The sequence below is a fragment of the Pleurodeles waltl genome, chromosome 1_1 (genome assembly GCF_031143425.1).
Source record: "Pleurodeles waltl isolate 20211129_DDA chromosome 1_1, aPleWal1.hap1.20221129, whole genome shotgun sequence".
Lineage (NCBI taxonomy): Eukaryota > Metazoa > Chordata > Amphibia > Caudata > Salamandridae > Pleurodeles > Pleurodeles waltl.
The window spans coordinates 940,498,685-940,526,515 of record NC_090436.1 but is presented as its reverse complement, the minus strand read 5'-3'; the positions used below and the strand labels follow the sequence as shown (position 1 = coordinate 940,526,515).

Here is a 27,831-nt window from a genome sequence, read left to right as displayed (position 1 = left end):
TTACTTCTACGGTATATCTTACCCAAGATTCATAAAAATAAACATCCACCCCCAGGAAGACTGATAGTCTCCGGAATTGGCTCCATTCTGGAACCATTGTCTCAATTCTGCGACTGGTTCCTCCAACCATTTGTCAAACGGATACCCACGTATCTTAAAGACACCACAGATGTGCTTGCATTACTAAGCACTCTTGAATTTGACAAGGGCAACGAACAACTAATGACTCTGGATGTGGAATCACTGTATACCAATATCCCACAAGAGGCGACTCTAGAAGTGATCAGTGGGTTACTGAGTAAGGGTACCTGGAACTATATTACCCCACCAGAATTTATCCTGGATCTAGCCCAGTTGGCCCTTACCAGAAATTTCTTTGAGTTTGACAAGAATTTCTTCTTACAGATCCAGGGTACCTCAATGGAGAGCACTTTCGCACCTAGCCTGGCATGCCTATACGTGGACCATTTTGAAAAAGAAATGTTCCTTACAGAAGACAACCCTTACATCAGCAGCATCAGGCTATGGAGAAGATATATTGATGATATCTTGATCATTTGGAAAGGCACAAGGGAGGAAGCAACAACTTTTGTTACATGGTTAAACACCCTTAACCCTTTTCTAAAATTCACAGCCACCCCGGGGAGACCCAGCAGTCTCCTTCCTTGATCTTCTAATAACTGAAAGGAATGGCTCCCTCGCAACAGAAGTGTACTACAAGCCTACTGACCGAAACACCCTCCTTCAGTTCTAAAGCTTCCACCCACGCTCCCTTAGGGAGAACCTCCCGGTGGGCCAGTTCCTCCGCCTCCGGTGAAACTGTACCTAAATGACTGATTATAAAAAACATGCACAGCAACTCACAAACAAACTCCGAGCCAGAGGGTACCCAGATCACCTCCTAAGGAGAGCCGACAAACGGGCCGGCGTCAGCCCTAGGGAAACACTACTCCAACCCACCACCAGAACCGATAAGGGAGATACACTGATCTGTGTGACTACTTTTAACCCAGCATCCAATATAATCAAGAAAATAATAAACGAGGACTGGAAAATCCTGACCTCTGGGGGCCTCCCGTTTTAGGTACCTATGAATGCCTACAGGAAGGCCAAAAGCATCCGGGAAATGATCATACACACCCGTCCGCGAGCGATCACCACCGGGAGCAGACAACAGACCCTATGGGGTCTCCCTCCACCCAAAGGACACTTCCCATGTGGCAATTGTAGTGTATGTGCTTTCACCAAAAAAAAACTCTCAGTAGACTTGGGCCTACAGACACCATGGGAACTAAGACAACTAACAAACTGCAATAGTAAAAATGTGGTCTATATGATCACATGCCCCTGTGGTCTAAAATATATTGGAATGACAACAAGAAGAGTGGGTACCCGCATCTGCGAACATAGAAGCACCATCCGCTGCAAAAGAGATGCCACGAGACTCACAAACCACTACGTCACCCACACCCACCATCCCGACCACTTACAATGGGTGCAACTGAAACCAACAGCGACCAATGTAAAACAGAAACTCTTACTATACGAACAGAGATGGATATGGAGATTGCGAACCGACACCATTGGGCTCAATGACAATATCCAGTGGTCAGCCCTAAGCTAATGGCTTCACCATAAAAGATACCCTGACTGAGATATACCACGCACAGGATCTCATGTGTGCCTCACTTGGGAACTCCTTACTTTGACAACCACCCACTGCCATTGAGTTTCTCTATGACCTTGGCTCAATCGAATTATCCCCTAGAGCTACGAGTTACTGTCATTTCATCCTTTCTCTTTTCTATTTTTTCTTCTCTCTTTTATTTTCTTTCTTTTTTCCTTCCTTCCCGTGTTGTCTGTCTTCCCTCAGCCTTCACCTTCTCTTTTTCTGGTTTCTTCCCTCCCCTCTCTTATGTGTTCTCTCCCCCTTTTTTTCCCCTCACCCTGCCTTTTCTTCTCTTTTATTTCTGCTCCTAATTTTTTTTCCCCCGTCCCCTCTACTTCCTCTCTACTCCTTCCTTCTTTCACCCTCCCACCCTTTCTTCATCTTTCATTTTTTCATTCATTCATTTTCCCATTTTTCCACCCCTTAAAACTCCCCCTCCCTCCCCCTGCTCTCTTCCCATGCTGCCCCTTCTGCCACTTCTCTTTTTCCCCCCACCCCCTTCCCATACTCCCGCCGCCCTTTTTCTTCCTTCCCCCCCCTCTTTTATTTCCTTGAGAATTCGTCAACTTCTTCTTGCCGTGTAACACGCGACACGCTGGCTTCTCCCCGCGGGACTCTCTTTCCCAGAGTCCCGCGGCCCAGCATGACGCGCCGCACTTACTGCGGCGCGTCATCACTAAGCGCCCGACCGCACCACCCATTCAGGACGCGGTCGGAGCGCCCTGCTTCGTCCCGGGCCCTGTGACTCCCTAGCAGGGGAGACCAGAGGCCCTCCATCCCGCGCTACTTGCCTCACAGCGTGTCACCATTAGGCGCCCGGCCGCGCCCTCTGCTCTGGACGCGGTCGGTACGCCGGCCTCACCATCACGGGGCTAACCACACCAGGATATCGGCTGCGTAATTAATACGTTCCTTGAACGCCGACGCCTAATGAGCACCCTCATTACCATAAATACCGGGCCAGCCCCTCATTCTACACCAGAGCGGTCTGGCACCGGCACGTAGGTACTCTCCACGGTAATCCCTTTGGAGTGGTAAGTTTGATCTACATGGCACTTTTGGATTCTCTTTCACCTAGTCTCTTTAGACACTCCCTAGCCCTTTCTTCCCTCCTTTAACCCTTTATCCCCCTTCCTCCTTTCTCCTAAGAGTGTGACTACAAGGGAATACCCCTCCCCCCGGCGCTATTCCGACCAGAGGCCAAACGCCCCTGGCTCCGGGGTAAGCTAATTATGCATGTGGTTTTGAGTGTCCTTACACTTGTTTAAAGTTTGTCACGTTTTCTGCTGTGTTGTGTGCAGTGGTGTGCCACTTTTTCACCTTCAGTAATCTGTGGTTCATTTATCAGCTATTACAGACCTACCACACCATGAACCACCTGTTCAGGTAGGCTCTTTATGATTTACTTTGAGCACTTCACTTATTGCTAGTGCTCCGGGATCCTAGACCCTGAAGAATGCCCCTGACCTACCAGCACTTTGAGAGGGCAGAAACATGTTGGTCATATATATTCCTTTTTAGACTCTAGGAGACATTATTCTCCAATGAGCCTCCCCCCTATTTCTTAATCTTACCAACACGCACCTTCATTAAAATTTAACTAGTACTAACTGGTGACATGTATGGTAATTTTATTTCTATATCCACCTCATCTGGATCCCCGCATTTATCCAGCTAGTTTAGTTTCAGCACTCCCTCTGGTTCCTTTAGCCAAGAGGTTGAGTCCGCCCAAGTAGTATTATCTCACTTGGGTGGGGCTAGGTGGTCAAATGATGAAGCAAGACACTATTATGTGTGTGAGACCACCTAGTCCGTAAGGGGACTCCCCCCTTTCTCCCTCCCCCCCTAGGACAACACAGTCTCTTATCTCAGGGACACTCCTTGCTCATGCCTTCTGCAACCCGTACATTAAGGCGACCTAACTGACACCGCCTTTTGAGGGAACAATGACGAAGTTCCACCCTCAACCTCTACTACACCACACCCTTAGTGGTTCTAAAAAGTGGGGGTAACCATGGCAAAAAGAGGGTAATTTACTACAGACTAGGAAATGTGGAATATATTTTTGAGTTTTTTTTTAAATTAAAACACTATGTTGGTGTACCGATAGTAGTCATTATAAAATTAAACAAGGCAAAGACAATGAAATTTGTCTATAGGCAGAACAAAGAATATTGTAACATAATGACTGTATATTAGGGATTATCTATATATTGATAGCCCAAAAACCTCCCTTCTATCCTTCCTTGGCTAACTAACCTGATCCTGGCACCAAAAAGGGCCTACTTGAGTTTCATGGATGGCCTACACATGCATATCTTTTCTGAATCTCAAAAGCAGTGTTTAATCAGGAGACAGCTGACACCCATGTCTCTGCATGGGCAGGCCAATAAGCATGAGGTCTTAATGTGCTGTTCCTGTAGCCTTCAACAAGAAAAGATGTTTACAGCTACTGAACGATCTATCATTTGAAATCCCTGGATCAAAGTTCCTCTCTATTACGATCATAAAAAAACAATCAATTCTACAAGTTTAAAAACATGATAAAAATATAAAAATGATAAAATAATAATAATACAGTTAAAAAAAAAAAAAAAAGATTAAAATGAATTACCCACCTCCCTTCATCCCTGGACACGCTACATACATTTCTTACCGATGCACCAGGCCATAAACAAATATCTGGACACTGGAAGCAGAATTTGCTGTTGTGCATTAGTTTTCAAAATTCATAAAGCCTCTAGAAAGTGAACAGTACCTAGTTGCCTACAGTGGGGGGCCAGCCATTTTGAATGGCTTTTTTAATCTTTGCAACAAATAAAAAATGTGCCACTGTTTCCTGTGACTCACCACACTCTTAGCATATAGCACACAGTGTAGCACACCCTACCCTCCACTTGCAGGTCAATGTACTAAGAGGTAAAGCCCCATGTCTGAACTGAAGGTACAGTTACTTAGCTAACACTGGGAGCACCTTGTCTAAAAAAGACTCAAACCCATACAAATCTTTACAATCTAAAAATGTGGAAGTCATGTTAACAATTGCAGGGTTAGCCAAATGTAAGAACAATTTAAAATCCCTGTAAGACCTGGCCAGGTCACTTTTGGTTGTCGCAGGACAAGCCAGCTCAGGGCTCCTCCACAGGCTATCTCTTCCTATAAGTCTTGTGGTACCCAGAAAGTGTTTCAACCATGGAAGTTTGCGAGCTCCTGGCAAACCCATAATCTCCTTCAACCGCTCCAGGTATGAGACCAATTCAGGGGATGTCCATATTCGTCTCCAGAAAAGGCGCAGCTTCAATCCTATTTCCTCATCTATGGGCCGCACCCCCACATCAAATCTTAGGGGCAAGAGCAGGGTACTCGAAAGAAGGTTTAATAGATGTTTAAAAAATGCATTCTCCACTTTTAAAATATCACAGACTCTCTGGTGCCCCCACAAATCTGACCCACACAACACTGTCCCCAAAGCCTGTGACCTGTAAAGCTCACAGACTGGGCTTACTGGCTTAAAAGAGGAATCATTATAGATTCTCCCTAGATCGCCATTAAATTGAGCCAGTCTTAGCAATTGCTTATTTATGTATGGTAGCCAGTCCATTTGTTCTGATAATGTAATTCCCAAATAATCAAATTCACCTGAAAAAACAGCACATTTTCTCACCGCTTGAGCACCAGACATTGGAATGCACCACAAACTATCCTCCACTGTCACTAAATCATCATCTATCCCTATACTAATGGGTTCAAAGTGGCAACTGAAGTCCCTACCTATCAATTTAAACAGATCACCGGGGAGTTGTGATAAAAAAAAAAAAAATAATAATAATAATCAGACAGGCACTCCACAACCGGGGATTCCCAACCAGAGACAATAGACCTAGACTACACATTGATCACATATAGGCCAATGTTACTTGGAGATGAAAGTAAAAAGGCACACAATGTCACTTTGAAGTGTCTCCACAACCGAAACAGAAAACCCCAGGTAGGAAGCTACCCAGGTGGACAATTCTCCCCCCAATGGCAGCCCCTTATCCCCTCCTATTGCTGCCTTAGACTAGATGGCATACCCAGGACACTGAAAATCCCTTCTGATCCATGTCTCCTGAAAAATGCCAATATCGAACTGAGTTATAAAAGAAACTGAATAGGGTTATCCATTTTACCTCGAAGGCTAGCCATCTTCCAGGAGAGCACCTTAGTGGGGTTTAGGGGTCTTGGCTGCAGTGTAAAAGACTCTACAACCTCAGATCTCTCAGCCCCAATTGGCTTACAGTGGGTAGTGTCCCCAAGCGCTCCCCTTCCCCCATCATCCTCCCTCAGTTGACCAACTACAGACAATAGAGACCTATTAACCTCCTCAAATATAGGGGCCGTTATCCCCATTTACACCCAACCCCTTTCCACCATCCTCTGACGAGCCCACATAATTAGAGAGCCTAGGGACAATGTCCATCAAAGCAGCAGAGGTTTCCACATAGGCCCTCATACTGGGGCTTCCTATTACTGTACCATTAGGATTGCAACACCCACTGATCAGACTACTCATCTCTTCAAGATTATTATCTCTGAAAACACTTAAAGGTAGAGGTGGTCCTTGATCTAGGGATGGGCAGCATATCGACCGTAAATCCACCTCTTCTAAGGTCACTGTGGTGGTTAAGCGAGCATTATACCCACATAGAGAAACATTACCACTGGAGGCTACACGATGTTGGGAGCAAAAAGCCTGGCTTCCAGGCAGTACCAGAGTGAGTGGTTTATAGAAATATCCTAATGGTAATATAGATCTACCAAAACCAGCACTCTGGCTTAGAGGCTCCTGCTGTAAAAGGATCTGGGCCATGTGAGGATTCCTGAAATTTACAATCACACAGTCCCCTGACCGATCTTTTGGGCATGCACCAATTCAGCTTACACGTCTGGTTAAAATAATATTGTCCACCAGTGAGCGTGGGTATTTCTATTGTGCATATACCAATGTATATATTTATTTCTTAGTTCTTGGTGTGATTCTCTTTGATCCACCCTCAGCTTGGGAACCCCAGAGAGAACTACCACATGTGGACACGATGCCGGGGGCAGATTAATGATCTGGTGGAATGCAGTGTTGTCCCCCCCAACAACATTCTGCACCTCCCCAGCCCTAACCCTAGATGCACTCCTCCTTGTTGCTGGTGTCAGACCCACCCCAGCATGGCTCAAAGACAGGCCACCCCTAGGGTTTCTCAGTTATATAGAGTCTAAAATATTCCCACTTAATGGGGAGGGGGGGGCGATTCACCAAGTCCAGATTGAAATCAGCAGGGGTGGCTCCTCCACAAGGGCAGAGGAGCGTTGCCCCCCCACCAGCAGCGGCAGCTTCAAACCTTTTCCGCAAAAACGATAATACATTTTGTTTATTATCGTTTTTGGGGAAAAGGGACAGTTCCACGGGGGTGACGAGCAATAAGGGGGGAGTGCTCAGCACTCCCCCTCAGAGCGCATGTATGTTTGGCTGGCAGTCTCAGGATGGCCAAACAAACATGTGCACAGGGCTCTCTCTAGCCCAGCAACACAGTTTAATTTAATCCCCCCCCCCATGTGCCCCCAAACCCCTTCAGCGAAGCGTGAGCCGCACCTGGAAATCAGTGTTAGGGTTCATTTGCTGGGACCACAGACTGGCTTCGTTTGAGTTCCAACCGACGTGGTCAACTTATTTGCATCAGTGGCCTGCCTCACCAATTCCCTCTAGGTCAATTCCAGCCTTTCTAAACATGCCAGCAAGGGCGCAAGCTCCGCTACTAGCACACTTCTAAGCATGCTCTGGATATCAGATCCAAAATTTGCCCTGGATATGATTGACCAGTAAAAGGTTCCAGGCTGGATGAGTAAGTTTGCCTACTATCCCTAGCGCCACCACAAATTTCATCCTCTACAACTACCAAAACTTCAAGGGCTTCCACATGTATGATTTCCATTTGCTGTAGTTTGACAGCAGCCCCACTCTTAGCTGTTGATCAAGTGTCAATTTTGGGAAGCCCTATATCATCACGGTCATCGGACCCTGTATCATCAGGATGGAAAAACCCGGACCCAGGTGTAAGGTTGGAGCAGACCTAGGGATGACGACTGAGCTACACCTGTTGAATTAGGGTGATCACAGGACAGAGATAGGTGCCCTTCCGTAAATTCAATTTCTGTTGCTACAACCCCGATCGCATGTGGCAACATCTTTTCAATTGTAGTTGGCTTCGGGGAGCAGACAGAGTTAGGATCCTTAGACGTGCATTTACGTTTACCCATTCAATGGCAAATTGAGGGGTTACAAGAACTCTTTTAGTCAGGTAATATTAGCCACAGCAGTAGGCTGAACTCTCAAAAGTCAACCTAGAGAGACAAAGTACATAGACTCACACAAATATCATGGATAGGACACCTCCTTGACAATTAAGACAAAGAGAAGAGGCCCAACCCAGGCTCTTCTGGCCGATGATGGGTGAAGATGGCCCCAGTCTTCGCCCAGGCCCGTGCCCGAGCATGTTCCACACACGTCCCGTGCCACGTGGCTGGGCTAATATTTTTATGCACCTCCAGGCGCATGGGTTGGCAGTCTATCACTTCTGCCGCACTGGTTGATGGATGCAGTAGGCAAGAAAGGGCCAGGCTCCCCCTAGCTTCTCTCAACAGCGCGCCCCATGCCACGGCCAATGTTTTTATGCACCTCCAGGCACGTGGGTTGGCAGTCTATCCCTTCTGCCACATTGGTTGATGGGTGCGGTAGGCAAAAGAGGGTCAGGCTCCCCCCGGCTTCTGTCAACATCACGTACTGAGCCGCGGGGCTGTGCAAATGTTTTTATGCACCTCCAGACACGTCTGTTGGCAGTCTATCCCTTCTGCCACACTGGTTGATGGGTGTGGTAGGCAAAATATGGTTATCCTCCCCCCAGCTTCTCTCAACAGCGTGTCCCGTTTATATACTGAGTCGGAACATTCTTAGACATTGTCAAAATAATCAATCAATAATGAAGCTCCTCTAGACTTTCAGCTGCTAATATGCTGTAAAACACTGCTTACTATTTAAAAACAGCAACAAAGGAAAAATCTGGATATTAATTTCTATGAAGATTTGTTCTTTATTTGAACACAATAATTAGAAAAGCAATTCAAACTAATTTACAATAAACATAAAAATATTTGAGCAAGCGGAATTGCCACATTCCTATAGAACACATTTTTAGCAACATTAATACTTATGTATTTATATTTGAAGGATACACCTAAATATATAAACATGTATAAACCAAAAGAGGATACCTAAAATAGAAACTACATGAAGATTCAACAAGCATCATCTTAAGACATCTGTGGCAAAAGCAATTAATTCAAGGAAGGGGATATATAAGCAGTGGCTTTTTGCTAGTTACTAGGATCTCTCCCTTCCCATTTACAACAAACTTAAATTTAGCGACCCCTGTGAATTCTGTATCCTAATATCTATCACTCGTGGATTTGTATGTGCTTAAAAAGATAAGATTTATTTGTCTTATTGAACTTCAAGACTGAACAGGACGTAGGTCGCATTAATAATAGGTACTGGTGTTGTAAGGAGATAGCAAGCAAAATAAGCAGATTTGTAAACTGTCTGTAATACAAAGAATCCCTTTTCCAACCCAAAGGAACTTGTGCTGAAATTATAACTATTTTGAAGACTTCTTAGGGAGGATTCGCCAAAAGCACCAATGGGGAGAGTATGGCTTGTCTGGCAGACATTACTGTAATATTTCATAACGGTCCCTGAGTGACTCTGGGTTTTTAGTTAATTTATGTGATAATTCTCTTGTAAAATTCACTAGTTTGCCTTTTATTTTTCTAGAGGAAGGACATCTTATAAGCTTTAATTAAAGTTAGACTCGCTAGCACCGTCAAATTCAAAAAAAATATTTATGCACCGCTACTTTAAATGCTCATCTGCTGCCTCTGCTTAACACTGCTCCCAGGGAAACCTCTTGCACATGGAGTTTGTAAAAATGTTGATGAGAGTACACCTCGAGCTCCACAGACAGAATTCGAGTCTTCTCAATGGATATCCCACTCATGTGAGGAGTGGAAAAGCTTGCTCAAGCTGTTGATACTTGCCAAGTGGGATACCAGGAGGAACATGCTCCTACTGCCCTATTTCTACTGCCAGCCTTCAGGATTGATGAAGCCTAGGTCTACCTGATTTTGAATATGCAGTGATGTGCAAAAATGAAGATTCAATGGTTTTCCATATAAATAACTATGTGGCATCCATCCATCCTCAACTCAACAAGTTTTTAAAGCATAATTTTAACCTCACATGACAACAAACACACATTCCACTTCACTTTTTCATTGTGTATTAAACAAAAAGCAACATACTGTACATATGTGTAAAAAGGTAGGTGAAGTCCCTGATTATGTAACGTGAAAACTAGCTTTGCAACTTGAAGTAAATCTTCCTTATCAGTCTCTTTCAATTCTCAGTCAAAAATCATTTAGAATTTCTATAGGTGCAGCTTGTGCTGTACCGCATTCAGCCACTTGAAAGTTCCTCATTTCTGAATGGTCTATAAGGGCAGCAGAGTATTCTCTCATCATGCCACAATGTTGTGGAATATGGAACCAAAGAGTTAATTTGTGGTTGAGTGGAAGGCCACCAATAGGACCCTCAGACCACTTTGACTGAGGGACAGGGAACTCATGCAGGTGTATAGATGAGAAAAAAAGGATTCTGAAGTGATTATCTTACATTTATTTCATGGGACTGCCTGATGAGTTGCTGTTACGTTAGGTTACATTATGTTATTTTATGTTATGACTGTAAAACCTTACGGATGGAAGAGTCAGCTTTGAAAAGGTAATAGGTGACTTAGGCATCTGACAATCCAGTTGTATGGAGGGTGCTATGGGCGTACCTGGTAACAGACAGCCATGAAATGTTCAGTCTTCAGGCCTATGCAAAACTTAAAAAAAAAAAAAAAATGATTCTCAGATGTGGAGGGAGGGCATTGGAAAGGAAGAAGCTTTGGGTCTACTGGGATCTTGTGCTATTTTTTGGATCTGGCTGAGCACATGTTAAATATGTTATCAGTGAGTCACCTTTGTCTACAGGAACATGACAGGAAAGCAAATCCCCCTTTTCAATTTCCCTCATCCATTAAAACACGGTTGGTCCACTACTGATTTAGTGAATCGTTTCTCTATCTTTTCCTTTGTATATGCTGTTTCTCCTAATGTTAATCTCTCAACATCCATGAAATTGATTGAAAACAAAAAAGGTATCCAGAGTAGATCAGAATATGATTCCATACTCCGAAAAGCTTCTGACAATCTGCAGAAAAGGAACCAAATTTGTTGCATCTATGTGCTATACAAAATACAACACATAACAGAAGCTTTATTAACCTTCCTCTTCAAACCAAGTGTATTTCTCTGGTCAACACACACCCCAAAGCTTGGGGCATGACGGAAATAACTCCCGGTATCCTTGATGGCACAGCCCATTATTGTGACCACAGCGACGTCTGAACTATGAAATCAACATTAGACTGTGGATTTGAGGACATACGGAAACTCATTGCAGGAATGGAAATCTTCATATGCACACCCCCGCCTGTGTTTTCTTTCACTTTCATAAAATAAGACTTGTGCTTGCCTTAGGCTGCCATTCCTGGTCGCTTGCTTGGGTTGTTTTCAAAGCAGAGTGTGGCTGTGAAGCTCCAACGGACCTCCTCAGCTCTGCCGGCACGTTGTTTAGCTCCACCACATGGATGGGTACGCTAAGAGCTGGCTTAGTGTCGAAACCACTGGCAAACAGACTGAAAATGGTGGATTCATCAATGTTGTAACTGTCTCCACCCTAAAAAACAGAATGTGATTCCTCAGTTAGCTAAGAACACAGATTTTTGACATATTGCTGTATAAATTAAAACAGTTTCAGGAATAAGACAAAACCTTTGTTAACAACAAAAAAGAATGTAAATACATACTGAAGTCCTTCACAGGCTAGACTTTCTGTGAAGTGCCTAAAAATGCCTAACAAACCAGAGGTTCTTCAAGAAGAGTATTCATGTGAGAAAGGCAGTTTTGAACGTGTGTGGGCATTAATTGTATAAAATGTAGGGGAAAAAAAAGACTTCTTCCGCCCAATGTTAGGTGATGAGTATAAAACACAGATGCCGTGACTTTGGCAAAGGCAGGGAGTGCCAAGCGCAACCAGAAAGAGAGCACTGGTCTGCTAAAATGTCTGAAAACTTCTATGAGGGTATTTCATCTAGATGAGGAACCCTTCAAGTCAAATAAACACAGCCAATGGGTTGTATGGTCAACATCTTGAAGAAATAATTTGTGAGACAGAAGTTAAGGTTTATGATAGCTAAAAGATCCTCATTCACTGTCTCCACCACAAAGAATCTGGAGTAAAATCATTAATTCCTCACTGCCTGAAGAACAATCTTAATGTGCAGTTTCAGGCAGGCTAGCAATGTAGGTCTTTGAGATTCTGGGAAATGAGGCTAGAGAGAGGAGCATAAACTGTAAATGTGTATAGCCCCCAAAAATACTCTACTAAATAACTCAAAAGAGGAAATCATTTTTGCTTCATTTGTTCGGTAGAAACAAACAAGGTGGTAAAAGGTATTCGGGGACTTCTAATGCTTCCTCTTGTGAGGTCTTTTAGACCATCTTTGAGGGCCTAGATGCGGGCATAGCCAATATCCCAGTGGAAGACACAGGATTGGCACTTTGTCAATGATTCACCACTGGTCGTTCCCCAAAATTTTAGGCCATTTATGCTCTCTTGAGCAAGTTGAGAGGTAAGAGGAACAGAACCAAGGCTAGTAGCACATATCCAACCCACCAATCAAGTCAACTGTCAATGGACATCCTGAGATAGTATGCTTGTCTCGTCGAAGAAATGAAGGGTGGCATCTGCATGAGAATTACAGCAGAAATGCGCTTCTTAAAATTCATCTAGATAGTCTAGATCTAGATCTAGATAGTGATGAAAAACGTGAACTTTAAGAGAATCCCTTCATCGGGGTCACCACGGTGGGTGCTCACTATATTGCCTAGCCTACAGCTCACCTTAGCTTACAATACATTGGTGCCCCAGTCACTGCCAGCCCTGTTCACCTGTGTGTATAGCTGCTGCTTAGGTCCCACCTCCTTTGGCAGATCAATCCTTTCTGATATATTTGCAGGTTTTTACTAGAAGTGGGACTGTTTACAAATTAACAAGAGAGCTGAGACAAAGCCGAGCCAATGGTCTAGCTTGGCTGTAAAAGCACATGCATGAGCCAAGCAACTAAAATATTTCCCATGTAATTCATGCAACAGACATCATATAAAATATGTTAAAATCTTTTTAAAATTTAACCTGCAGAAATGTTTAACCTTACCACGTTAGATGATATTACTGCATTAAGTAGTAAGTATTAATTGATAGATTGTAAACCTGATCTCTGAAACATTCCTGCCCACTCACTCTGGCAATATTGCTATTAGAGTTTTGTGTGGAACATTTACAAGCAGAATTAACACATGGTTGTTGTCAGACTCATTTAGATAGGTGTATACATACATATATATATATATATATATATATATATATATATATATACACACACACACACATATATATATATATATATATATATATATATATAGGTATATGTGTGTGTGTATACATATATACACACACACATGTGTATATATAGATATCAATAGCAAGAAACACAAAATTGGAGTATTAATTGTGGTGGGGTGAGTACTAACCACAACCATTGTAAGGGTAAACTCCTAAAGTCATTAAATTAACCTCAGCTCAACCACTGGTAGGGCTTGGAGGGGACAGGCAGGATTAAAACAGAGGCAGCTTGTAAAGTATTTCTGAAGTAAAAAAAGTAATAAAGTCAAAACAGAACACAAGAAAAATCCAAGCCAATTTCAAGAATTAGAGTAATTTTAATATGTAAAATTACACCAAAACAACAGAAATACAATGAGGGAAACCAGTGCTATAAATGTTAAAGTTAAAATGTGGAAAAGTGTCAAAAAGCGTACAGCGCCAACCGCACTCATCTAGTTTCACTTCATAGGTACCTAGTCTAAAGGTAAGACCTACGTACATAAACCTGATTTGACCGGGTCGGAAGTTTCATCTTAAGACTTATCCTCTGTTACAGAAGTCAAAAATCCTCAACAGGACAAGGCAGGCTGTGGCCAAAGAGGGCTCAACGTTGCTGGACGAGGTCTTGGTGAACCTGTTGAGTTTTGAAGGAAAAGCTCCAAGCCAGATACATTTTACAAGAGGTCCTGCTCAGTCGGATTTGCTGCTGCAGAAAAGCTCTGAGCAGCAACAGTCTGAATCTTTGGCTCAGCAGCAATGCACCTTCGGTGGATTCACTTGATAGGGTGGTCCTCCGAGGTCTTTGAAGCCAAAAGGCTTTTTAAGTCCCAGGTTTCAGGAAAAGTGAGGAGGTGTATACTTTGACACCAGCCAAGGGTACAGGACATTCGAGACAATACATGGGCGTCAAAACTCAATCCAGCAGAGGCCAACAGCAGGTTCCAGACCAGGTAAGTTGCAACTAGTCATCTGGGCAGTTGCAGAAAAGGCCTCTTACAGCATGTTCTGTCCCTGTAGTTTGACAGAAGGTTTGCCTTGTGACCCTGCAAATCCACTTCTTATCTTAGGAAGAAGAGGAAGAGCAGGTCCAGACTTATAGGCCTCCCATCCGGTCCAGTCATCTTTTGTTCTTCCACAGGTCCAGAAAGGGTTCGTAGGAGGGAACTGAAGATGGCACATTTATGCCTGGCACCAGCCTTTGGGCTGGAGACACTCCTGTCCACGCTCTAACCAATAGGGTAAAGTTTCCCAGGGGTGATCCTACCTAATTTAGCAAAAAGAACAGATGATGGACGGAATGCTGAACAATGCAAACATTTACCCCCGTCACACAAATCTGGGTTTAATCCATCGTTTTTTTGCTCACCATGTCACCCCAGTTTGAACCCAGTCATATGCAAACCAGTCTTGACCCTGTCCCCCATGGGAACAGTCCAGCCCGAACTACCAAGCCAGGTCCTCCCTCGACCACAACCAAGCATCCCAGATTCAGCAGAGAATTGAACTTGAAGTAAATATTTCAAAAACTCCAAGAATTAATTTTTTAGGTGTTTCCTAGGAAGAGATAACATTTTTAAATGTAATATTGTATCCCCATGCTTTCCTAAGGAACAGCCATCCTTGCTACAGTGAAAATAGCTATTAGGGCCTTGTCACTGTGAGGACAGTTTTAACATTAAAATGTACATGCTCTACTGTTAAATACCATGCACCCTGCCGTAGAGGAAGTAAGGACTTCTCCAGGGGGGCTTATTTACGTTTAAAGGGAAAGGTTTAGGCCTGTCAAGAAAGATTATTTTGACAGACTGAATTTGCAGTTTTATAACTACACTGCCAGGCTTCAAATGGTATGCCTTTACTCAGTCCACTTGTGACATTTAGCTCATGTGACATTTAGCTTACAGGTCCTGGCTTCACCTTTGCACCATATACTAATGGGTTAGCGGTAAGTTGAATGTGCCAATCAGGAGTATACCAATTTCAGCATTTTGAAAGGGAAGGCACAGGCACTGTACACTTGCACTTTACCACTGGTTAGCAGGGGTAAAGTGTAAGGGGTTCTACAGCCAGCAAAAACAGGGTTCAGCAAAAAAATCCATAGTGACCTTGCAGAAACAGCAAACTTCTAACCCCCACACACACACATACGTAGTCACTGAAATAACAAAGGTTAAAGGGATGGCAAAAATGACTTTTAAAACATACTGTTTCAAGCTAACAAAGCTAATAAAATTCACCCGTAATAGATATCACAATTAACTATGACTAGTGACCTAATGTAACTATAACTCATGCACATGCTATGCACAGTGTTGTGATCAATGATGTCATTTCAGATATCGCAGGGATGTTATATAATAATGTCATAGAACGTCATGAGTGATGTAATATGTGAGTAATTAGCAGTGCTTGGTGATCGCGCAAGTCTTAGTTATTTTCGGGAACAAGTTTTGTCACATGAGATATCTATATATGGTGAATGAGTTTCAGTGGTTTATTTGTTTAAAAAAGTATGTTTCAACTGACATTTTCACCAAATTATTTTCCAGTGAATTTCTAACATTTAAAAAAAAGAAAATACAACATTATTACAATTCATAACTAAAAGGTCACTTTAACTTTGCTTTTTCCTGTGAATTTCTATAGGTTTTTCTTAATGTAAAGTAAGGTGTCCATTACTATGAGTGGCATGACGTTGGGTGCCCAAACCCCATAAGTTCACACCGCAGACTACATGATATACCAATATAAAGGGTGCTATTTTAAGTAAGGCAGACCTACTGAATTTCTCAAAGATCTACTGATTTAGTCGAAGGGTTACCTTTTTTTGGGAGAGTTTTGTGAAGATCCATCACATGGTGCCAAAGTTATTAGCAAACCAAAAAATGCTTTTCCTATGGAAATGTAGTCCTAACTATAACTATCCAGTGGCGATCGCCACAGATTAGATAGATGGGTAGATAGATAGACACACAGTCACCACTGGGTAATTATGTAAATTATGTTTCAGCTGCACATTCTTCTGAAAGAGCAAGTTACTTACCTTCGGTAACGCCTTTTCTGGTGGATACACTAGCTACCTGTGGATTCCTCACCGAATGAATTCTCCCAATGCGCCAGCATTCAACGGAAATTTTCTTCCTAGCTCTGCACGTCGACGAGGACCTCACAATTGCCCGACTCCCACGCGACGCCGTCTGACGTCATCGAGGCAATAAGAGGTCCTCGCCGGCGTGCTGATGTCAGTTTTCACCATTTTTTACGTGCCTTTGAGGCGAACAGGTGACTACCGACAATACATACTTGACATGAGTACATCAATCAAATATAAAACACAATATTTAATCAAACATAAAATGCAAAATATCAACAACAAAACATTTATATATATATATATATATATATATATATATATATATATATATATATATATATTTAAAAATATATAACCTCACATACGTACAAATATATACATATACCATCAAGCAAAAATACACATTCTTATATACAAACACACCCCAGGATATCCCGGCAAGACCATACAGGCAACGGGGAGGCGGGTGGGACCGTGAGGAATCCACAGGTAGCTAGTGTATCCACCAGAAAAGGCGTTACCGAAGGTAAGTAACTTGTTCTTCTGATGGATACAACTACCTGTGGATTCCCCACCTAATCAATAGAGTCCCAAAGCAGTACCGCACTCAGTGGTGGGTGCCTGAATGGTCAAACCAAGAAATCCTGCAGCACGGACTGTGCAAAATGGCCATCCCTCCTAACCTCTGAATCCAAACAATTATGTTTTGCAAAAGTATGGAGGGATGCCCAAGTTGCGGCCTTACAAATGTCAGCCACAGGAACACCTCTAGCCAAGGCTGAAGAAGCCGACATAGCCCTGGTGGAATGGGCTCTAATTCCCACAGGAAGAACCTTCTTTGCCAAGGAATAACACACTTTGATGCAAAGAACAACCCACCTGGATAGTGTTCTCTTGTGGACAGCCTTGCCTTTCCTCTTCCCCACATAACCGACGAAGAGCTGATCCTCGACTCGGAACTCTCTAGTCCTGTCGATGTAGAAACTCAACGCCCTTTTTGGATCCAACCGATGCAGTCTCTCCTCCTCCTTTGATGGATGGGGAGGAGGATAGAAGGACGAGAGTGTTATAGACTGCCCTAAATGAAAGGGTGTAACAACCTTCGGTAGGAAAGCCGCCTTGGTCCTCAACACCACCTTGTCCACATGAAAGGAAGGGAAAGGGGGCTTAACGCTATGCGCCTGAAGCTCACTCACACACCTAGCCAATGTGATGGCTATAAGAAAAACTGTTTTTAATACCAAAAACCTTAAAGGACATGAATGCAAAGGTTCAAACGGTGAACCCATCAGGAATGTTAAAACCAAATTTAAATCCCACTGAGGCATAACAAAAGGAGTGGGAGGAAACCTGTTAGTAAGGCCCTTTAAGAACCTTAAAACTATAGGGGATTTAAATAAAGAAGGCTGATCAGGAAGGCAAAGAAAGGCTGACAGTGCCGACAAATAGCCTTTAACAGTCGCAACTGCACAACCCCTCTGCGCCAAGGATAACGCGAATGATAAAATGTCCGACAAATGGGCACGCAAGGTATCAATTTGACTCTCTCCACACCAAGCCACAAATTTTGCCTATCTGCCAGCATAGATAGATTTGGTGGAGTGTCGCCTGGCCGATAAAATAACGTCCACCACTTCTGGTGGGAGAGAAATGGAACTCAGATTGCTTCTTTCAATCTCCAGGCATGTAGGGGCAGCCTCTCGAGGTGGGGGTGTAAAATCTGCCCCTGCGACTGCAAGAGGAGGTCTGCCCTGTGAGGGAGATGGAGCGGAGGGCACAGTGAGAGTTGGAGAAGATCTGTGTACCACATCCTTTTTGGCCAATCCGGAGCTATCAAGATAACTTGAGCCAGGTCTTGGCGAATCTTCCTCAGAACCCGAGGAATCACGGGTATGGGGGGGGAATGCGTAAAGCAACTAGCCGAACCATGACATCTGAAATGCGTCCCCCAACGCTCCTTGCACCGGATACTGGAGGCTGCAGAACGACAGGCAGGGCGCGTTTTCCCGAGTGGCAAACAGGTCTACCTGTGGAAACCCCCACATCTGGAAGATATAAAGTATCAGGTCTGGATGGAGATGCCACTCGTGATCGGTCAAGATGTTCCGACTGAGGCTGTCCACCGTACGTTCAGAACTCCGGCCAAATGGTTTGCTACTATGCAAATCCGATGGTCCTGTGCCCAGGACCAGAGCTGCAGAACCTCTCTGCAGAGAAGGTACAACCCTACTCCCCCCTGCTTGTTGATGTACCACATCGCGGTAGTGTTGTCTGTCAGAACCTGAACCGACTGAACGCGAAGGGAAGGGAGGAAGGCCTTGAAATCTAGACGTATCGCCCGCAACTCCAACAGATTTATATGAAACACCTGTTCCACTGGAGACCAATGACCTTTGATCTCCAGGTCCCCCAGATAAGCTCCCTACCCTAGAGTGGAAGCATTCGTTAAGACCGTGGCCACTGGCGGTGGTATTGAAAACAGCCTTCCTTGGGAAAGGTTGCCATCCACAGCCCACCACTGCAGATCCGCCACAGTGTCTCTGGAGATCCTTATCGACTCCTCGAGATCCCCTCTGTGTTGAAACCACTGCCTGTGGCACCACTGAAGAGCCCTCATGTGCCAGCGTGCATGAGTGACCAACAGAATGCAAGAAGCGAACAGACCGAGCAGACGAAGGACCTTGAGGACTGGAACAACCGCTCCACTTTGAAACATTGGAATCAATGCCTGAATGTCCTGAATCCGCTGAGGCGGAGGAAAGGCCTGATTCAATGTCGTGTCCAGTACTGTCACTATGAACAGGAGGCGTTGAGAGGGCTCCAGGTGAGATTTGGGCACGTTCACCGAAAATCCCAGGTCGAACAACAACCGGGTTGTCAATCGCATGTGATGCAGCACGAGCTCTGGAGACTTGGCTTTGATCAACCAATCGTCCAGGTAAGGGAATACCGATATTCCCTTCCTCCTGCGATTTACTGCAACCACCGCCATCACCTTCGTGAAGACTCGAGGTGCGGAAGGAAGACTAAAAGGAAGGGCCGCAAACTGGTAGTGTTGCGACCCCACCGCAAACCGGAGATACTTCCTGTGCGACTTCAGAATGGGGATATGAAAGTAAGCATCCTGCAAATTGACAGACACCATCCAATCCTCTTTGTTCAATCGCAAAAGCACCATCGCTAGAGTACGCATTTCGAATTTCTCCTGTTTGAGGAACCAATTCAAAACCCTCAGGTCCAAGATAGGTCTCAACTGACCATCCTTCTTTGGGATCAGGAAATATCTTGGATAACAACCCTGACCCCTTTCCTGCTCTGGAACCAACTCCACTGCACCTTTTGACAAAAGGACTAGAACCCCCTGCTGCAACAACAGGAGATGGTCTTCCATGCAGAAGAATGGACGGGGAGGGATGGGAGGGGGGAACTTCCAAAAAGGAAGGGCATAACCTTTCCCCACAATATTGATGACCCAGGAGTCCAATGTGATTGACTCCCACATACGGAGAAAATGCAATAGCCTTCCCCCTACAGGAGAAGTATGGGATGGAATGGATGGAGGACTAAGGCTGTTTTCCCTGTTGCACCCCTCCCGAGGAAGAGGCAAGGTGCTGCTGGGCGGCCCCTCTCGTCCTAACCCTACCCCGCCCCCTACATGACCTATAGGGAAGAGTAGTGGTAGGTTACTGGCCTGCCGGCTGGAATCTCCCCCGAGAGGAAGAGCCAAGCCCAAACCCCCTGAACCTCCTGAATGATCTAAAAGGGGTGGTGGTAGAAGCCTGCAAGCCCAGAGACTTAGCGGTGGCCCTGCTCTCCTTGAAACGTTCCAAGGCAGAATCAGCCTTAGTACCAAACAGCTTGCCCCATCAAAAGGCAAGTCTAGGAGGGTCGATTGCACATCAGATGAAAACCCAGACGACCTCAAACAAGCATGCCTCCTGGTTGCTATAGACGTGCCATCGCCCTGGCCACCGAATCAGATGTATCTAGCCCTGACTTAATGACCTGAGTCGCTGCTGCCTGCGCATCAGTCAGAAGGACCAGAACATCCTGGGACAAATCAGGCTGCGCAGCCTTGGCCGTGTCCATCAAGGCATAGATATACCTGCCCAAGAAACAGGTTGTGTTGGTAGACTTCAGGGCCATGCTGCAGGATGAAAAAGTTTTCTTTGCAGATTGTTCCATCTTTTCCGGAGTCGGGTGCCTTGAAAGGAAACCTGGATCCCCAGGAGCCACTCGATATCTCCTCGCCACAGTTCTACTCACAGCAGACGAAGATACTGGCTTTTTCCACACCTCCATGATCGGTTCCGTGAGCGCCTCATTAAAAGGGAGGAGTGGCTCCGCCGCAGCCGAAGCAGCATGCAATACCTCTGTGAGGATGTTAGTTTTGACCTCAGCTGCAGGAAGCGGAAGATCTAGAAAATCCGCCGCCTTCCTTACCACTGAGTGGAACGAGGCAGCCTCCTCAGTATACTCCCCAGGAGATGCCAAATCCCACTCCGGGGAAGTGTCAAGACCGCTAGCGGAGTCCAAGCCCTGAAGGTCTCTCAGGGGCTCCATGATCTCTTCTTCCTCCAGGAGCTGCCTTCTATATTCCTACTCCTTTAACAGTCTCAGAGCCTTTTTCCTCGAGCGCAACCTGGCCTCTATCCTTGGCGTTGACAAAGAGTTAGCCGACGTCGAAGACCTCGGTTGACGAAGATCTTCGGATTCGCCCGACATCGGATCCATCGGTGCTGTGGACTGGCAGGCCCTCTTCACCGGCGTCGACTGGAGCCGTGGGGAAGTAAATGGTGCCGGGGCAGCAGAAGCTATCGGCGTTGCAGGTCTTCTTGGTGACGCCAACAGTACCGGTGCCGAACCAGCACCTTCTACTGGGCAGAAGGACATGAAAGGCGTTGACCTGCATGGATCCGGAACACCCAAATCAAAGGCCAAGGGACCTGAGGGACCAGCCGGTGCACCGCCAGAGGGCCATGGAGGCAAAGATATTGAACACTGCATTAATAAATGTGGCCGGGTCCGCACCCGGAGCCGGGAACAATGGATACCCATGCGGCATCTGATACCCTTGCGGCGTCGGTGCCGTAAACTCCTGTGGAGCCGGCGTCGGGTCAGGCACCTGAGAAGCCAGGGCTCTGTTGAGGGTCGACTTCTAAGATCAACAGCGCCGAAGAAGCCGAGGGCTCTGCATCTGAGGCATCACTGTCGGGTTGATCTCCCACTTCGAACAACGCCAAGCCTATGGAGACCTTGAACGAGACCTGTCCCTCCCCGACAGAAGTCGGGAATCATGCCGGCGCCGGGAGTCATGACGACGTCGCTTATGGGTCTTCGAAGATATGGAAGACGACCTCCAATGTCGGCGCTTTTCCTTTTTCTTCGATTTAGCCAAAAACAACTTGGCTTCACGTTCTTTGAGCGCCTTCAGATTCATTTGTTGGCACGAACCGCACTCCTCCACATCGTGCTCGGAGCTTAAACACCACAAGCAGTCATTATGCGGGTCTTTCACCAACATACGGCCCATGCACTCCCTACAGGGCTTAAACCCAGATTTCCTAGGAGGAGACATAATATACAAAGTATCACCTTCTGAGAAACAGTTGCTCCCTAGAGCCTGAAGAAAAAAACTTTACTCGAAGGCACCGAAAAAAGGGAACTGAAGTCAGCACGCCAGCGAGGACCTCTTATTGCCTCAATGACGTCAGACGGCGTCGCGTGGGACTCAGGCAATTGTGACGTCCTCGTCGATGAGCAGAGCTAGGAAGAAAACTTCTGTTGAATGCTGGCGCATTGGGAGAATTCATCAGGTGAGGAATCCACAGGTAGTTGTATCCATCAGAAAGCCATTTTTTATTTTGCCTTTAACATTGGGCACCAAAAGGCCCCAGGACCCAGAAATGGCAACCTCAACACAGACTTATTTTGATGACAAGCTCACCATCTCTAGTGGTTCTCTGCATACCCGCAGCCAGGACATCATCAGACTGCAGACCAAGATGTGTAAAAAAGAAATAACAAGGCAGCGGGGTCTTCCATCTATGCAAGAAAGACCTGGATTAGCGTACCTGTATCCATCAGGACCACAACAATGTTGCTCCAACTTAGGAATGAGTTGAAGACTTTCCTCTCTAAAGAACAGTGCAACTATATCACAATGCAGTAAAAGCGTACAAACCAACAACTTCTCCTACCAATTGTTGACTTAATACTTGGCTTTACCACTGTTTAGTGCTCTACTGTCTTTTGACTAGGGTTGTGCTATAGAAATACTACATACAAGCAAAACCGGCCTATAGATTTGCTTTTTCTTTCACTCAATGGCAAATGGAAGCACAAAGACTATAAGATATATGTCCATGGACAGGGGAACAAATGAGCCAGACACAGCACTATTAAAAAAACCTGGTGCTTTCGTTCTGAAAGTGTCTCTCACATGTTCATGGAAGGCATGACTTTCTCTACTGTCTCTATCAATTAGTCATCCTACAGACTTAGCCCCTGAGGCAGCATCTGTAGAAGCCAGATGGGTAAATAAAGGTACTCAACGGCTCCACTGTCAGATTGTGCCTAAGTACCATAGTATCAAAGTGTGGATAGGGGAGCGGCTAGTAAAATGCCATTTCCTCTGAGCCAGGGCTGTGGCTCTGGTACAGTCCAAGAGACCCCTACTCATTCTTTATTTCCTCTTGTTTACTAAACCTCCTTCTACTGTGAGGAGTAACTTTACCATCTATAATTCAGTCCACTGAACAGCACAGGTATGAGTAAAATGTACAGATATTGCTTGTTAATTTATATTTGTATCATTGATCGAATGGCCTTTGGCACACACAGGAGTGGCTGCTCCTATGAAAGACCTTTTTTTAAAGCAGAACCAGTCTGCAAACATATCCTTAGTAACCACCTAGACAATAACAGGAATGGTACAGTTGACCAGTACTGTTTTATCCAAGTAGCATTGCAAAAGGCTGAGGACAGCCAATGGTTTATAGATATTTACAAAAAGCTACACTGGTGCATGTGGCGCTGATAGCTTACCCCTCTGTATTGGATAGCCATCATTAGGAGCTCTGTTGCTACTGTACCATCACTGTATCTCCTTTACTTGGAAAAGCCAGTCTATGACCCCCATGAAACCTAGGTCTATCTGCCAGTAAGCAGGGGTTTCTTGACAGTCCCCTCGTCTTACAGACATGAACAAAGTGACTCACCTTTGGACCAGGTGTCCGGTCAAGAAAGCCATTTTTAGGCCAGTTTTCAAAGGAATAAGAGTTAGAGGGCCAACTATCCAAGGTAGGCTTGAGAAAAAGTCTGGGGACTATACAGATGCAAAGGTCTGATCATCAACTCAAACACAAAGAAAGGACGTGGTATGGGAGCTTGATTACATACAGAAGGGGTCCAAACTCATTGGACATGTGTCAAGCTCTAATAATAGTCTAATAAGAGGGAAACTAAGACATGGTAGTGCAATATTTGTTACATGAGTAAATACTCATCTAAAAAAAAATGCCAGACATATTCTCTTTATTTATGGCTTCATATATTAAGCCGTTTTGCGACGGCAAACCCTACGAGTCACAAAATCACTGGGTTTGTAATCGAATAAAGACTTTTCTTCATGTACATAAGCCCTTTTATTGATCAGAAGTTTTCTCTGACTTGTAAAAGTACTTTTGCAATCCTATCAGAATTGCAAATAGGAGACAACATGAAAAGGGTGCCACATCTCTTATTTCCAATTGTGAAAAGAATATGACAAAGGTTTACGACTGCATTTGCTGTTGCAAACCACTGATGAGTTACTGACCACAAACTTGAGGTGGTAACTGATTCGCAAAGGGGAAGGGGTCTCTTTACTACACTTTTTCTTTTGGAAATCAAGTTGGCACTTTTACAGGGAGAAGTCAACGGTTCAGGAGCCCACTGCCTGCTCCCCCTGAAAGTTTCCAAAATATTAAAGTTTCCTTTTTAAAAGCAGCACTGTTTCCTTTAAGGTACACAACCTGCTTTAAATTATACGTTAACCTATGCAATCATAATGATGGTGGTCTGCTGTCCCTTTCAGGCTACCATCCGTGTGTTTACAGATTATCACAGAGAATAGCAAATTGTTATCTGCCTACTTAATATTAATTAGAAAGGTCATCCTGCCCTAAGCCATTTTCTGAACTGACTTATCAGTACACAATGGCCACTTTTTGAAAAAGAAAAAATTATACATAATAATACATGATGCTTAAAGTTCTCACATGAGTTTTTATCTTTATCTATATCTACCATATATATAAGTACTTAAATCTCATTTGTTTACCTTCGTGCCCCAGCTTAAATGAACCCTAGTGAAGCCCACCCAGTAGTGAAAAACGACATCTGTTATCATTAAGACCTTATGATTACGTAGTAAAAAAAAGAAATCCAACATGTCCATTTCTCTCTTTCTAAGCCGCAACGTCCTCGGGACAAAGAACTCTGAAAGGATAGGCTTTTCCAAAGAAAGCCCCAATAAAAGTATAAAACTTTCAGAATACATGTATATTTAAAGGCAAGAATATATTTCTGCATTTGGCTCTACTGTGAAGCGATGAAACATATTGCAACAGCAGGCAAAGACCCCACAAAATCCCAAATAAGAAATATATTTTTTTAAGTACAAGGTGCCGATCAACCAACTCACTGGCATTGGTCCCTATTAAGGACGCACCTCCTGTACTGAAGGTGGCCCCTACACGAGAAGCAATGGGTCAAAACGATTCTTCCGCCCAGTCTTGATGGGGAAATACCCACAAGACTTGCAGAAATTACATCAGCAGGATTAATACTGATAACCCAATACCCTTTAGGGAGTATTACCACATATACAATGTTCTCTTGATGCTATAATTACAGGAAAGCAATTACTCTTCCAGAGGCTACACCTGTCAAATCGCTATTTGCACAGCACCACTGACCTTTGAGACACTCCCATAAAGCTCTAGTCCTCAATATGTATTATGGAATTAGTAATATGCATGAACCAGTGATCCTCAGTAGAAACAGACTTTCTGATTGTGACAGCAGTGCAAACCTGTATCTTGTGCTTAAATGGCCACTTTGCCTGCACGTTTATTTTGTTTGCATTGGCGTTTTAGCTAAAACTCAAACAGTGATTACAGCTGAACTATGTGGCTTGCATTTGCTCCTGTGATTCTTTTCCTCAAATGTTCTAGTCTATCAATAATCACTCCCAAGAATTGTAGTTTGCGGAAACGAATAATTTCCTTATTTAACGTGAACCCAGGCATGTATCGTTTGATATAAACCTACTAAATCGTATCCTGTGGTTTCTATTGTGGTCGATGAAAGAATACAGATGGTAAAACAAAGGAAAATACGCATCTCCTTGCTTCTTAATTTCCAGCATTAAATACTGATCATTCGCTCACATAAACCTTAAGAATTTTCCTTTTTAGAAGATGATATTATTCACCATCGCTCTGCTATAACTATGTAAAAATCTCATCTGTTTCTGATGTTTGACTAACAGACTGAGTAGTCGCTGTTTTCAATCTGTGTTTCCATCTTCCCCTGTGTATTCGCTGCCTGAGATCTAAAATAAGCCCGCGACCCTCACTCTACTTTCAAGTGACAAAACATCATTAATACATCCCCACTTACTACTCCGACCTTACAGTTATCTCATTAGCTCCGCTTAAAGGAATATTTTGGGGTTTATGCAATACAATGTAGTAAACTACAGGGTAGAGATCTTTATGTCATAGGCATGGAAGATACAATATTGTGTTCAAGAATTGGCCTTGCATGATTTGGAAAAGGATCAATGTTTGATTAAAGTTCGATTCATCCCATAAGAGAGTCAATTACAGAGACATAGTAGTTTTTCATCGGAGAATTTTCATAGTGATCGTGAGTCACCTAATTCATGTCCTAGATAATTAAACAGATACATCCATGACTTAAGCACTTGACTGGCATTCGATTAAGTGCTTCAAATACATGCATATCGTTACACCATAGCTGATACTCTCAATAACAAAGAAAGCCCAATTTCTAGAACCTGAGAATATGACCCTGTTGTCCTGAGGAGGCCAATAAAAGAGAATACAAAACCGAAACAGATTGCTGTGTAAAGAGGTTGTCATGGGATGTGTAAAGAGTGTTGACAGCTACTTCCTTACTATAGTAAAAGAGAATGGTCTCTCCCAATATTTATCTCTGATTTTAAGGCAGTAAGCAAGACATATTAAATAGTGTGTAGGGCCTAGTAGAAAACATTGGGGCCTTACCATGATGACTAAGTGATTTTAGATATCATAACTGTGAATTGGCTGAAGAAAAAAAAAAATGTTCTCAGAAAAAGGTATATTTAATGTAAATGACAATTTGAAATTATGTGTGACTAAACAATCATACACAAAATGTCACCAACTGCATGCCTGTCCCCAAATGACTAAATGATCCCTCCTGCGATTTAAATGTGTAGCCAACTAATAGGATGGCAATAGCCTCTGAGGAAGTTGTTGTCTATGGTGCTTTCTTTATATTGACAAAGCAGAAGTTAAGGAGGCTCATCATGTCATGCTTCATACTCTATGCCTTCTGGAAGTAAACTCAAAAGATTGTTGCTGTGTGTTGCAAATTTATCTGTCAGTTCTGGCTAATATAGCCACAATATTCACTACTCTGATCAACTGTACTTCTGGCGATGTCACTCTCTCCCTCCACACCCTTCAACATCCCCTCCACCTCCCAATTTGGTACACCAACCTTCTGTCTTCTCAGGTGAAACTGCTGATAAACACACAGGATTCTGTGATTTTTGTCTTAACTTAATAATAATTAGGGGGGCGTGGCACGGAGCCGAGCATGGCGCACGCTTAGCTGATCGGCTCCGGAGGGGCCGACTTTAAATCGGTGCCTGGACGCGCTGAAGCGGGCGGTCCGGTGCCCAAAGTGGAGTGGGTCGACTGCTGCGGACGGGGGGACGAAGGAGGTGCGGTCTCGCCCCCCTGGAGCGGGCCCCGAGTGACTGGGGCTGATCGGAGCTACAGGGAGGTCGCGGCCCAGCCGGCGGGCGGGGCCGAGACACGCTGTGCCGGGGGGCTCCCCGTGTTGGAGGATAGCAGGTGAGCGCCCGACGCTGCCGGGGCGGCTTGGGTGCAGGCCTGGGACCGCGTGGGTCGCCGCTGGATTGCGGCCGCGGCCCCGGACCGAGCGGTATGCTGCGCCCGGCGCTGGCCTTGAATGCGGGCCCGCCCTCAAGGAGGGGTGCAGACCGGAGCGCCTGGTGGGGGCACCTACCGGTGGCGAGTCGGCCTCCAGCTCGGGAGGCGGAGCCTGATGCTCCCTGGCTGAGGGACTACGCACAACGGAGAGACGCGGAGGCGGGGGGCCTCCCGGGGCTGCCCGGTGGGGGCCCCGCTT

The 27,831-nt window shown here is 44.7% G+C and overlaps 1 protein-coding gene across 1 annotated transcript in view; it reads right to left on the bottom strand.

The window, feature by feature from the left end:
* LOC138289371 (protein FAM47E-like) overlaps positions 1–27,831 on the bottom strand; it is a 116,240-nt gene that overhangs the window by 37,574 nt on the left and 50,835 nt on the right. Inside the window, exon 5 of the mRNA XM_069230168.1 lies at positions 11,331–11,534. Within this exon, the coding sequence (XP_069086269.1) occupies positions 11,331–11,534 (204 nt within the window). The remainder of the gene's footprint in view (positions 1–11,330; positions 11,535–27,831) is intronic.